The 13,087-nt window shown below is 48.5% G+C and overlaps 1 protein-coding gene across 1 annotated transcript in view; it reads left to right on the top strand.

Moving 5' to 3' along the window:
* Positions 1 to 12,142: 12,142 nt before the first annotated feature.
* The window catches only part of Ror2 (receptor tyrosine kinase like orphan receptor 2), a 29,806-nt gene continuing 28,861 nt past the window's right edge, over positions 12,143 to 13,087 (top strand). The window contains exon 1 of the mRNA XM_051171374.1: positions 12,143 to 12,220. Coding sequence (XP_051027331.1) covers positions 12,148 to 12,220 — 73 coding nt within the window. The 5' untranslated portion in view covers positions 12,143 to 12,147. The remainder of the gene's footprint in view (positions 12,221 to 13,087) is intronic.

Here is a 13,087-nt window from a genome sequence, read left to right as displayed (position 1 = left end):
AGAGAGAGAGAGAGAGAGAGAGAATGCATGCAGTGTCTTGCACACAATGTAAGTAAAGCTGTGAGTGGGTCAAATCTTGTTAGATGAAGTAGCCAGGATGAGCTCAGACCAGAGGAGAAGACTGAAGAAGCACGGATGAAACTGTGGGTGCCTGCTGTCCTCCCGGATACCCTGGATATCTCAAGTCTCTTGTTAGGAAGGAAGAGTGACTACAGAGCCCAAAGGGGGAGGAGGCAGGCTGGAACTAAGCGACCACTGAGTGTGAGGCAGACACCAGGGCAGAGGTGATTCATCTCCCTGTCTCTCTATGTATGTGTCTGTCTGTCTGTCTGTCTGTCTGTCTGTCGCTCGCTCGCTCTGTGTGTGTGTGTGTGTGTGTGTGTGTGTGTGCGCGCGTGCGCGCACGTGCACATAACTCTGGTTTTACCCTCTCATATAGGTGAGAAGATGCTGAAATGCACTGAGTCCATGTTTTTTCATTCAGTCATTCATTCATCTAAGGGGCACGTGCAGAGCTCTACCCCAGGTTCTGGGCCAGGCAGTGAGCAACCACATAGAAGTTCTTCCTGCCTCCAAGGGGAAATGGGATATAAGCAGATAAATAGACACTTCCCAAGTCTCAAGGAGGGGGTAGGGTTGTAGCTCAGTGGGTAAAATGCTTATGCCTACCTAGCCTCAACACCACACAAATTGCGTGTGGTGCTGCACGCCTGCAAGTCCAGCGCTGGGGAGGTAAAGGGAGACCACCATCCTTGTCTACTTTGTGGTTTTGAGGCCACCCTGACAAATGGCTTGTCTTGGAAAAAAGAAAAGTACTGAGGAATGAAGCGAAACAGAGTGGCTAGGGTGTTGTGTAGACATAGGAAAAGTTATGGGTGTTTGAATAGGACCTTGCTCCAGGAAGTGGCACTGTGAGTCTTCTTAAAATTTGTTATACTTTGTACATGGTGTATTTATGTACTCAGAGCTTTCTCGGTTCCAGTGGCATATTGTTAGCGTAGAATGCACTCTCACTTACTACCAGCCACTCTAAGGCTTCAGAAAGGAGGAAAATCTCCTCAGGATTCTACCCAGAGGATTCTACCCAGACAAGATCCTCCAAGGAGCACCCTCTGACGCCCTCTTTTGAGAGTCTTCCTCTTGCCTAGGCCTGAGTGTAAGTGGACCGCAGCGGCACCATGCAGGGGTACACGGATGTTCTCTCTCACCCTGGCTTCAGCGCCTCAGCCATAGCACTTGATGCTGTGCCTGTTTCAAGGGCAACAGATTGGAGTTGGGTTAGAGGATCAGTCCAAGGGGCAGTTTTTGGAAGCAGTTTTGGGAAATCTTGCAGAGAGAATAGCTGGGACTTGTATTATCAGAGTAAACGGGTGGGTCCTGGAAGCATTTGGGAGATAGAGCAAAGGACACTGGTGCATTTGAGGGGAAAGGAATCAAAGATAACTTCAGCTTCTGGTTTAGCTGGGAGCAGAGTGGGGACTCAGGTCTAGAAAGCTAAAGAGCTGCTGGGGACCAGGCTTAGAGAGGAGACCAGATTCATGTGTGGACGTGCCAAGTGTAACTTATCTCTCAGATACACAGGTGGAGGAGGGGACAGGCTGTGGGAAGCATCGTCTGCCTTTTAGGGGAGCGGTTGGGTCTGCAAAGTTGGCTTTGGGGGTTGACGGTATCTCGGTGTCACTTAAAGTGAGTGAGGCAAGGGCCAAGGCTAGAGAAGGGATGTTTTTCCATGTGGAGGACTGAGGAGGAAGAGAACAGGCAGGTAGACTAAGGCAGGTTGGCGCAGAAGGCCATGAAGACCTTGTGCATAAATGGAGAAGCAGCCACTGTGGGAATGTCCACTAGGGCCATTACCAAACATGGCCAAGCCAGCAGTGCCAGACCAGGCCCCACACAGTGCCCATGGGCCTGACATGCTGCTCCTCAGAGTGGAATGGCTGTCATATAAATATTATGAGAGAGAGGAATGTCAGGCAGGGAGAGAGGAATGAGGAATTCGTTTGGGCACAAAACTGGGCAAGAGGCGATGCCCAGCTACTGCTGGAAATGCCAAGGGAGGGAGCTTGGGGGTGTACCCTCCCCAGCTGTTGGCTGGCGGGGGCTGGACTTTCTGGCAGTGATGGCATCCAAAGATGAGGTGAGGCTGTTGTTGTCCCCAGCAGGTGCTGGTGGCCAGTGAGACTGTCACTTGTAGGGACTGCTCAGCTTCTCAGGGCCTGGAGGCTTCTCTGTCCACCAGAGCCTGTTTGTCATCTAAGTTGCTTGAAGCCAACATTAATATTATAAAGACATTTTTTTTCCAGACAGTTGGGATCACCCCAAGGAGAATAAAATGACCAGGTGTTGAAAGTTCCCCACCTCTTCCCCTCTCCCCCCAGGAGTCACACCTGTTTCCTTTCCCCAAGGCAACTCCGAACAAGGACCTAAGTGGGAACTGAGGGCTCGCATGCAAGCCAAGCCGGAATTAGAAGCTGGGCAGCCCTTTCTCATGCACATGTCAGTCAGGGTTGAGTTGGGGCCAGCTCTGGAGACTCTGCATGACCCTGAGCAGAGCTCTTAAGCTGAGCAGGCACTAACCACGGCCAAGCACAGACTGCAGCAGCCGGGATGTGACCTCTGCACGGGTGAATGCCTAGTTGGCTTGCGATAAGAGAGTGGGAATTCTTGCCATATAAGGGGCCCATGGTCTGTACTCAGAGAGTTGCCCCCTTAACTTGCTTTTCTTGGTCAGAGCTACATGGAGTAGAGACGCCTTCTGGGTCTTGTCTTGGTCTTGCCGTTTCTGGTCCCAAGAACTCAGCTCCAGTAATGTATTGGGGCAGAGTAGCACTAGCCACTGAAGTTTGAATTGTTGGTGGATCCTCACCGCTGGCTCTCTGAACTTGACCTTAGACTTGGAAATAGGCTTTCTACATATGAGATCAAGCTACCCTGAGGTCATAGGGCCGTCCCTCCCCTATCACCAGTGACCTTTAGGAAGGAGAAATGTGGGCACATTTAGGTAAAGGAGGATGATGTGGTGAGACAAAAGGTGAAGAGAGACGCCTGTAGGCCGAGGAGAGCGGCTTCCTGGAGCCTCCGAGGAAACAAACCTACTTAGAACCTTGACCTTGGAATTGGAGCCTGCAGAGCTGCAGGAAAACCAACCATTCTCTGTGGCTGAAGCCGTTAATCTTAGTCAGTTATGGGGTGGCATGCCTGTAATCCCAGCATCTGGGAGGCAGAAACAGGAGGGTTGGGAGTTCCAGGCCAGCCCAAGTCACTTAGTGACATCCTGCCTTAGACACAGAGAAAAAGCAGGAGAGTCAACAAGGCTTTGGCCTCTGTTGTGGCTTCTTGAGAAAGTGATACAGAAGCCTTTTCAATTGCTTTATCTTTAAGTGTGTGTGTGTGTGTGTGTGTGTGTGTGTGTGTGTGCGCGCGTGCGTGCGTCCGTCCGTCCGTCCGTCTGTCCGTCCGTCCGTCTGTCCGTCTGTCTCTCTGTCTCTGTCTGTCTGTCTTGCAGGTGCCCATAGTGGCCAGGAGAGGGCATTACATCTCCTGGAGCTAGAGTTGTAGGCAGTTGTAAGCCACTCTGTATGGGTGCTGAGAACTTAAGCTTGGTTTTTCTGCGAGAGCAGCACGTGCTCTGAACTATTGAACCGTCTCTTCAGCTCCTACAGGAACAACTTTTAAAAAGCCATTGACGCCGAATATGGTGGAGCATGTCTTTAATCCCAGTACTTGGGAGGCACAGATAAGTGGATCTCTATGAGTTGGAGGCCATCTTGGTCTACTGGTCTACATCCCAAGTTCCAGACCAGTTGAGGCAAGATAGTGAAACTCTGTCTCAACAACAACAAAACAACAACTAATTTAAAAGTTGACACTGCTACCTTTGATGACACCAAATGTTCACCTTTTGAGTGTTTTCAGAATCAGGTCATGGTTGTCAAAGAAATTTGAGCCTGGATAGGGCGAAAACTCTGGGGAAGAGGTACCACCTGCCTACCCGGCAGGCCTGGACTCCTCATAGAAGTCTACATATCACCTGAGCCTTAAGACCCCACTAAGTGAAACGAAGGAATATTCTTTTCGTGGGACAAGGCAGTTTAGTTACTTGATTTTCAGGCTTTTGTTTTGTTTTTAAATATATTTCTTCACCTTCAATTAAAAATTCCCAGAGATTCAAAGTGGGAAGTTGACGGCAATGCCTCGTTTTCAAAAGTCATTTCTGTGAAAACCAAGTGGGGGGAAAATACCACGAGTGTGGAGAATTCTGCCTGTATTCCTGTTTGTGCTTTTTCTGTTGATTCTGGGGTGGAAAGCCACCGTACAGAAAGCAGGCTCCAGAGCCTGTGTTCCTGCGAAGGGTGGAGTCGCACCTTCCCGGAGTGGGGCATGCCTGGCCACTCTCCCTGCCTGACTGCCAGAAACCATAGTGTCAAAAAGAGAGACAGTTCATGAAAGACCTCAGTTCAGCAGCTCTTGGGGCCTCTCCCTTCAGCCAAATACTCGCTGGACCCCTGACAGTAGGCTTTTGTTGGGGGCTCGGGGCTGCGAGAGGCAGAAGGTAGAAAAAGTATTATAAAAGCAATATTCAAGGGATTTGAGCTGGTGCGTGGACTTGGGGGTTTAGTATGTTTGTTGAAGAGGTGGGAGCTAAGCCAAGGTCAAGCTGGCAAGAGACCCTGGTTATTCTGTCTCTAGGTTGCTGGGTTTTTGTGTCATATTTCTAAAGCAGAGTTAAGCAAAGGCCCATATTTACCCAACCTAAAGTTAGACGTAATGAAAATAAAACATTACAAACTTAACAGACCATCTCCCCGATTGGATACTGGCAGCTCACCACCAGTGCTGGGTGGGCTTCTAAGCTGGCAGTGAAAACTCACAGTGTCGCACTTAGTAAGTGCTCCTGGAAACACGGTCGGTCCCTAGCCACCCACCTTTTCAAGACTTTGGACCTTGCTCATTCTAGGTCTTTTTGTTGTTGTTGTTGTTTTTCAAGAGGGTTTCTCTGTGTAGCCTTGGCTGTCCTGGACTTGCTTTGTAGACCAAGGTTACAAATAGGTAGTTGAAATAGTATCATTTTGGCTAGTGTTTCTGTCACAGGTTGGTAGGTGGCTATACCTTCAGAATTTCCACATGGTTCAGCTCATCATAAGACACCCCTCGCCCCTCTTGCTCTCCAAGAGTCTTGCTGGTGTGCGGCGCTGCGGTCTCTGCACCCATTCTTTTCTCACAGCTTGGAAATCACCTTTCCACGGGGACCAGATCCAAGAGCATCAAGCCTTGGAGACTAAAACCCTTCACTAATTAAAGGGAGCCAGCTTTTGAAGTGTGGGCACTCCTCTGAAGCCTGGCCTCTAATTACATCACAGCGAGCAACACCGGCTCAGATCACCAGGTGAAGCGATTCCTAGATGAAAAGTCTGGACAACAAAATACGCTGAAAAGAAGCACACATGAAAACTAGATTAGCACCAGGGATTCAAGTCCCAGGGCATAGGTTGAACTTCATTAGCAAATTCTTGCCTAATTCTGTCTCCACCCTTAATGAGAACTAGATGCTGGGGGTGTGGGGGAGAGCCTGAGTCTCTCATTGGTGCTGTCAATCAAAGTGCCATGTGAGAGGCCACATGGAAGGAAGGCTTGTAGAGTGCCGCGTGACTAGAAGGCAGAGTTCATTTACTCAAAATTCACACACATTCAAGCAGGGCTTCCGGCAACTACGTTTCCCTGTGGGGAAACCGCCTGTTACAGACATCCTCCATGGTGACAGGGTGCCCACTCCCTTTGGTCGTTGCGGAGATAGAAACGTGTCTATGTTCCCCAGCATATGCCACAGGTTCCTGCCTGAACACAGCTGCCACCAAGCCAGTGGCAGTTAGGGTGGGATTCAGCTAAAACCCTTGGCAGTCCCTTGAATATTTCGTGCCAAAGTTTTTGTTGCCCTGTGAATCCGCTGGTGACATGTAAAACCCCTGCCACTGGACCATCCTTGGGTTGCTTTTCCAGGGATGCTGCCACAGATGCTCTAAGATGCTGTGAGACAGAAAGCTTCAGACAGCTCTTTGTGACCTGTGAGGATGTGACGATGAGGGACTTTGTAACTAATTGGTTAGTACACTCATAGCTCACATGCCTGTCCCTCCCAGTCCCCTGTTCATTGGCGTTTATGTTAGCATGGTATGTTTGTCAGACAATACAGATGCGTTGTTCTATTTGTTTGGTTGGATTTGGGGCTTCTTTTGAGACAGGGTCTCATTATGAAACCTGGTTTGGCCTGGAACTTTCAGAAACCTTGCTTTGGCCTCCAAAGTGCTGCCATGGCGGACGTGAGTCACAGTGCCTGCTGATACATTACTCTTTAGAAAGACGCAAAGGTCTTAAGTTATGCATATATGTGTGTGACTTTGTGTGTGGATGCGTACACATGAGTGCAGCTGCCCTCAGAAGCCAGAAGAGGGTTTTGGATCCTCTGCGTATATGTAGATGTACCACATATGTGGCTGCACTTCCAAACTGGGCTAAGAGCAAACCCTTCTTTCCTGAAGTTGTTTTCATTTGGTATTTTGTCCCAACAATGAGTGAAACAACCAATAAATACATCATTCTCCTAGCTATGTCCACCCAAGTAACAGGGATACATGCCTTGCATCACAACATTGCCAGCTGGCTGGGGACAGAGTCCTTGCACAGCACGAACTCACATGGCTTTCGATGTAAAGACCAAACAGTCTCTCTTACACACATCTCCCTTGTCTCAGGAGGATACCATGTTCACAATCCCAAGGGTTACTTGAAACCACACATGGTACCAGGCTCTTTTGTAGAGGATGTTTGTCCCTATGCATGTACACCTGTGAAAATGTTCACTTTATAAACTAGGTGCAGTGAGAGGTCAATACCAACAACTGATAAGATAGGCAGCTATCTTGATTATCACAGTGTGCTAGAAATGTGTGAAGAGTCTCTCTTCTTGAGTGCTGTTTCATTTGCACCATAATCACTCAAGAGAGTGAGTGGTCCCTGCCCCTCACCTGGGCAACACAGTAGAACTTGCTCTGGTGCTGTGGAGGTCGGTGAGCTGGCCCTTAAGGCATGAAAGCAGGAGAGCTGGTCCTGCCCCTTGCCGGCTGCCACATTAGATAACCTAGCCCTGATAGTTCGATGTGGGAGAGCAGGGAGGGCTGACCAACTCAGGTACTACCCAGGCCCAGATCCGGGGTGTTGAGTCAGTCCACCCCAGCATCTACCTCATCTACGAATTGCTGGAATGCAGGAAGCAGGGAGGGTTCCTGCAGGATCTCCATGACACAGAGCAACAACAGGCTATCCAAGAGGAGTCCTGGTGAGGAACCAGTATTGATGGTGTAGCAGAGGCCTTGAACCAGACCAGTGATTTATTGCATTGGACATTTGCAAGAAAAGGTGTGTGGACAAAAGGGCGTACTGTGTTGCACACTGTGACACACTACAGTTTCTGTGACATGATTTTTTTTACTATAGGTGACTCAAACTGCAGAGCCCTAAACTGAAAACAAAGGGAGACTGTTGTGCTCAGGATGAGCACATGGGAACAGTTACTAGGCACAAGGGCCATGACAACAATAGTGACTGATGCGAGTCATTTTGTCAAGAGCTGAGAGAAAGCTATTGAGCCACGAGCAGAGGTTCCCTGTTATAGGGTCATGAGGTAGAGGGAGTGGGGAGGAAGAGGGAAGAGGAGAGGTGCAGGTGACCTGTGTTCTCCAAGTGACAGCTGTAGAATAGCCCCCACCTTGCCGTTACAACATTCCAACCTCCTGTCCAGTCAGTTTCCCACCTCTTCTGCATCAGGAGCATGGCTGTGTTTGGGTTTTTCCACCGTGGGAGCATGTCTGCTCACAGCCTCCCCACCATTTGTCAGTGATCGTAGTCACTCTCACACCACAACAGCTTGCACTTTTTATCCTGGAGCCACCTGGAGCCATCTGGAGTGTCGTACACACACTCCCTGGCCATGCCTCTGTGTATGGACATTGTCTGACACATCGGCTGAGCGTTGTGTATCCACCATTCTCCGCCACGCAGGACAGCAGGCCTCTTTGGACACCTTTCCCTTTTTCTTTTCCATTTTACTTCTAAAGACTTGAAGGGATGCCTGGTCTATGAGTGTGTTTGTATGTAGTGTCCAGTTTATGGAATGTGTAGAGGGGGCTTAGCAGTTAGTGCTTATCAGGGTCAGGAGGAGGTGGGATGTGGGTATCTGTTTAAATTAGCAACAATACCAGCTAACTTATTACTGATTTGGGCATGGGGTAGGGTTTAGATGTTGTCTTGTGTGTGCATTTAGTGTTTTATTCATATTACGCTTAGCCCCTTTTTAAGGCCCAGAAAGACTCTCTTGGGCCCTGATCACACTTCTCTCTGTTTCCCAGTTCACCTGTGCACCTATCTTGTTTTGCTTATCACTTTCAGGAGGCCACAGTGCCTTGAGTGAGGACATTTCTCCAGGCCTGAACCACAGTGCTTTGAGTGAGGACATTTCTCCAGGCCTGAACTTTATGTGGCTTTTAATTTTCAAAACATGCTGGATTTCCCATTCTTTCCATTGGAAAATAATAGCAGAGTCCAGCTCTGTTGAAATGGATGGTGTCATTGTGAGGACCCCAGGGTCTGGGTATCCTGAAATCCTGGTGGCCTCTAGCTGCAGAGGAAACACAGCCCTGGGACCTCTCATACCTGAGTCCCATAGTGTGCGTGATATGGGTGTGCATGTATGTATGTATACATATATGTGTGTGTGTGTGTGTGTATGGTGTGCGTGCATGCGAGAATGTGTGTGTCTGTATATGTACGTGTATGTGCCTGTGGGTGTGTGTATGAGCGTGTGCATGTGTTTGTTGGGGAGAGGGGTGTGTCTGTATCAGCATGCTAGACTCATCACCCAGTATTCTAATTATGCGGATGATACATTTTTTTTTTTTTAACTTGGATGTCCTCAGTGACTTAGCACATATGGTCAAAAGGAACAAGTGTACAAGCTAAAAGCAAAAACACTCCCAGAGATGCCAGCCTTAAGTGTCAGCTGTGACTTTGGACTCATGTACCACCACTCTGCAAATGGCATCCACTCAGGAGCACGCCTCTGCTTCCTCCTCCAAAATTGACCAAGAGGGAGCCTGGGATTCCCCACCACCCATCCCAGTAGAACTGGGTGCCAGGCCTTAGTTTTGCTTTGGGGTGAATGTTTATTTGACTGCTGCACACCACTTATGGATTTCTAAGCAGTTAATAAGTTTTATGCCTCTCTCGCCTCATCGTGTGTGTACACAGTGCCGGTATGTTTGATTTCATGTAGTCTCTCTACTCCTAAACAGTGCTGAGCGACAGCTTGTGGAGTGTGCCAGTTTTCAGCTTCAAGATGAAGTGCAGTTATTATGCAGGCATTGGCTGACAGCCTTACAGTAGTTTCCGCCTTTGGCTTTTATTTTTTTTTTTAAATTGTGTCAGTGCTAATGCATACATGTTTGTGAGTACATCATGTGGCAGCCAGTGAAAACACCTGGGCCATTCTCATTCCTCAGGTGCCATCCACCGCAGGGTCTCTCACTGGCCTGTAACTCCCCAGATAAGCAAAGCTGGCCTCCAGCGAGGCCCAAGCCCTGCCTGTCTCCATCACCCCAGCACTGGGATTCCATGTGCTCTACTCAAGCCTGGATATTGTTTTTAATAAGTATATCAAAGTACTTGTTCCTTAGGCACAGTAGCCATGGGACATGGGCTTCTGAGAATGGATATTGTTTTTTTGTTTTTTTTTTTAAAGTGACGATTCTGGGAATTGACTTCAGCTCTGTTGGTAAAGTGCCTAAGGATTCATCTTTCCAGCTGCCCCATCTTGGCAACACGACAGGGCCTTTCTTCCCTAACTCAGCACCTGCTGGGCTTTAGCTGTTGTGAGATCAGAGTGCCTGCTGTTGGTCCAGGGAGGTTTGTCTGATTGCCCCAGGAATGCACAGCGCTTGGGGGGAGGTTTAAAGAATAAAGACATTAGTTCCCAACTGTGGGCTGTAAATATTTTATGAAAAACAGTGTGGGTGAGTTTAACCAGGAGTGATGGGAAAACAAGAGTTGGAAAATGAGGCTGGTCTGATGCAAGTCTGCCATGCAGGCGGGAAGGAGACAGAGGCAGGGGCGCCACAGCCTGACATGGATTTTGGAAGCCCTGTGGTGTGGAGGCCACCGTCCAAGCAGATGAAAGAACCAGCTTAGAGACGGGTGCCTTCACGAGCAAGTGAGCTAATGTTTTCTTAGCCTGACAAGCTGAAGAACCTGTGCCCCTGGCTCGGTCTTAGAATCACAGCTGGACATTTAGTTCACCAGGCAAGACTTCCCCTTAGGAAATCTCTGAAGCAAAGCTGTTTAGGTAATTCTTGGCTCCCATTCTAACCAGAAGTCACCCGATACCGAATTATAAAGCTCGGTATTATAATAGTTATTTTTTCTGCTGCTGTGATGAAAACATATGACCAAGTGCACCTTATGGAAGAAGGAGTTTATTTTGGCTCATGGTCTAGAAAGAGAGTCCATAATAGCATTGGGGGTGGAGGAGGGAAGGCATGGCAGTGGGTGGCTAGAGCAGGAAACTAGGCAGTCACATCTTTAACCACAAACATGAAGCATTAAAGCAAACTGTAAGTGGAACACGGCTATAAACCCTCAAGCCTTCCTCCTCCAGCAAGGCTGCCCCCTAATGGTCTCACAACCTTCCTAAACAGCGCCACCTGCTAGAGACCAAGTGTTCAGCTATTGGGCCTGTGGAGACATTTCTCATTCAAAAACATCAGGATGGGTATCTTGAATTGTGCTCAGTATACATAAAGTGAAAGTAGCTGTTTTCTTTTTTTTTTTTTTTTTAACCATTCTTGCTGCTGTACAGAAGTGTTGGCTATGCTCAGTGTTGTGTGGACATCACCATCATCCATCTCCAGAATGATTTTCTTCTTCCTAAACTAAAATTGTCTCTCTACTAAGCCAGAACCTGGAATCCACCATTTTCCCTTGCTTCCATGACTCTAGCAACTCTAGGGACCTCAGAAGTAATCACAGTGGATTCATCCTTTTTGTGCCTGGCCTGTCTGACTTAGAAGAGTGCCCTCAAGGGTCACTGTGTAATAGTGTGGGTCACAGTCCCTCTTTTAGAAGGGCATGTTGGCCAATGTGTCTTTTGATGTTTAAATTCCAGGTCTGAAAAGAAGGTGTAAGTCACCCCAAACTTTATAATTTCTTACCCTCAACTAGCAGGACCCTGGTGAAGCCTGGATCCTGGGTAAAGATTGGAAATAAATGTGATGGATTGGGGGGCAGTTGGGAATTGAGGGGGGTATGTGAAATATTCTTGTGGCTTCTTGGTTGATAGTGCACCTTTCCCCTCCCCCTGACTGTGTAACACTGAATCCCTTACTGCCTATATTTGGACATACGCGTTCTATCCAGACAAACCAAATCTACACTTGTCCTTGGTGCTCCAGTGCACTGGATGGCTGTTCCAACCAGCATATTCTGTGCTCTCTGGGGTGGATCGTTGTCTTATCAGAGGTGGTATTTGACTATCCTTACGAAGAAAACATTTCTGTCATGTACAGTTGTAAGATCCATCACATCAGGTCTGGCGGCATGGTGGGGGTGCGGATTAGTTGCTTTAAAAAGTTGTAATTCTCAGAGCCTGGTGTGGTGACACACACCGGCCTTCCTATCACTTCTGAGGTAGAGGCAGGAGGATCAGGCGTTCAAGGCAGTCTTTGGCTACGTAGTAAGTTTGATATTGGGCTATACAAGGGAGAGAAAAAGAGGTAGGTGGGGTGTCTGAATTTTTCTCTTAATTACCTGGAATTTCTATCCAAATAAGCTCAGACTCCTTCATTTTGATAACCAGTCCTCCCCGCTCTTCATTTTGTGCTTTCTTTCATTCCCTCTCCTGTTCTTCTCCTCCCTGGTGACATAGAGGGCTTCTTTCCTAAGTTCTACTGGTTTGTGGCTGGTCTTCGGATGAACTAAAAACCACTTTTATAATGGCATAAAATCTGATTCTATGAAAGCCATGGCTATTGCTTTGGCTGCTGCTGCTGCTGGGCACGCTTGCTCTCACAGCATCTCACGTGTGTGCTCTTCCTCCCAGGTGAGATGGACGATTCGGATGCGATTGACACCTTGGGACAACTTGATGGACCAGACAGCCCACTTCCCACTCTGAAAGGTAAGACAGAAGCATAGCTGTCCTGTGGTGGCTACAGGGTGGTTGCTTTGTCCTTGTCACTGGGGGTTAGACCTGTCTGATCGGGCAGATGATAGGGTCCTCATTTCTGGGCGTGTAAGAGCCCTGTGTGAAGTCTTTTTTTCTGCCGCCAAGAAGGGCTTTGGGACCTGATTGGGCCGGTTGGAAGCCAGCATTTGGAGCTGCAGGAAATGCAGCTGGTTGGGGAGGAAAGGGCGTTGGAGTGCTCAGAGGTTCTGAACAGAGCCCCAGGGGCTGGCCTTGCGTCTTAGCCAATTGTAAAGTAGCTGTTTACAGTTGTCTCTCTCCCACATTTATTTCTCTCAATGAAATAGCCATGACGTGGTGTCTCAGAGGGTGACTCTTTTCTGTGCTGCCATCTGAAAGAGCATTCTGTGTTCCCTTGTGATATGTCCTGGCAGTTTTGTGTGGGCGCCGTGCTCACCTGGCATACCCCATTGACACTATAGGTGTGTCTTATTCACAGAACAAGGGAGATCAAATGTCTGCTTCCTTGAAGGAGCAATACCTTTCTTTTCTTAAATAACCCATCCCCTCCAATTTGTGCTGTCAGTATACTTCTTGATGTAGGGCCATCCACTGGAACATGGCTGACCAAATAGGAGCCACATCCTTGCCGTCTTCCAAAAGCTGTCAGCCATCTCACAGCTCCTCGGGAGAGAGGCTCGTGAACCCCTTCCCACCTTGACGGCCAGCTTGGCTTTGTGCAGGCTACCACAGCTGCTCATGACTGTGGCAGTCCTGCTGCCTCCGGAAGGCACCGGTTTACTCCCGCTTCCCTGACTCCTGTCTTTCCACCTCCCCCTTCTGCATGCTCCCTGCTCCCTG

This window comes from Acomys russatus, chromosome 3 (assembly GCF_903995435.1).
Source record: "Acomys russatus chromosome 3, mAcoRus1.1, whole genome shotgun sequence".
NCBI lineage: Eukaryota > Metazoa > Chordata > Mammalia > Rodentia > Muridae > Acomys > Acomys russatus.
Note: the sequence above shows the minus strand (reverse complement) of the source record. Positions and strands in the feature narration are given on the sequence as shown.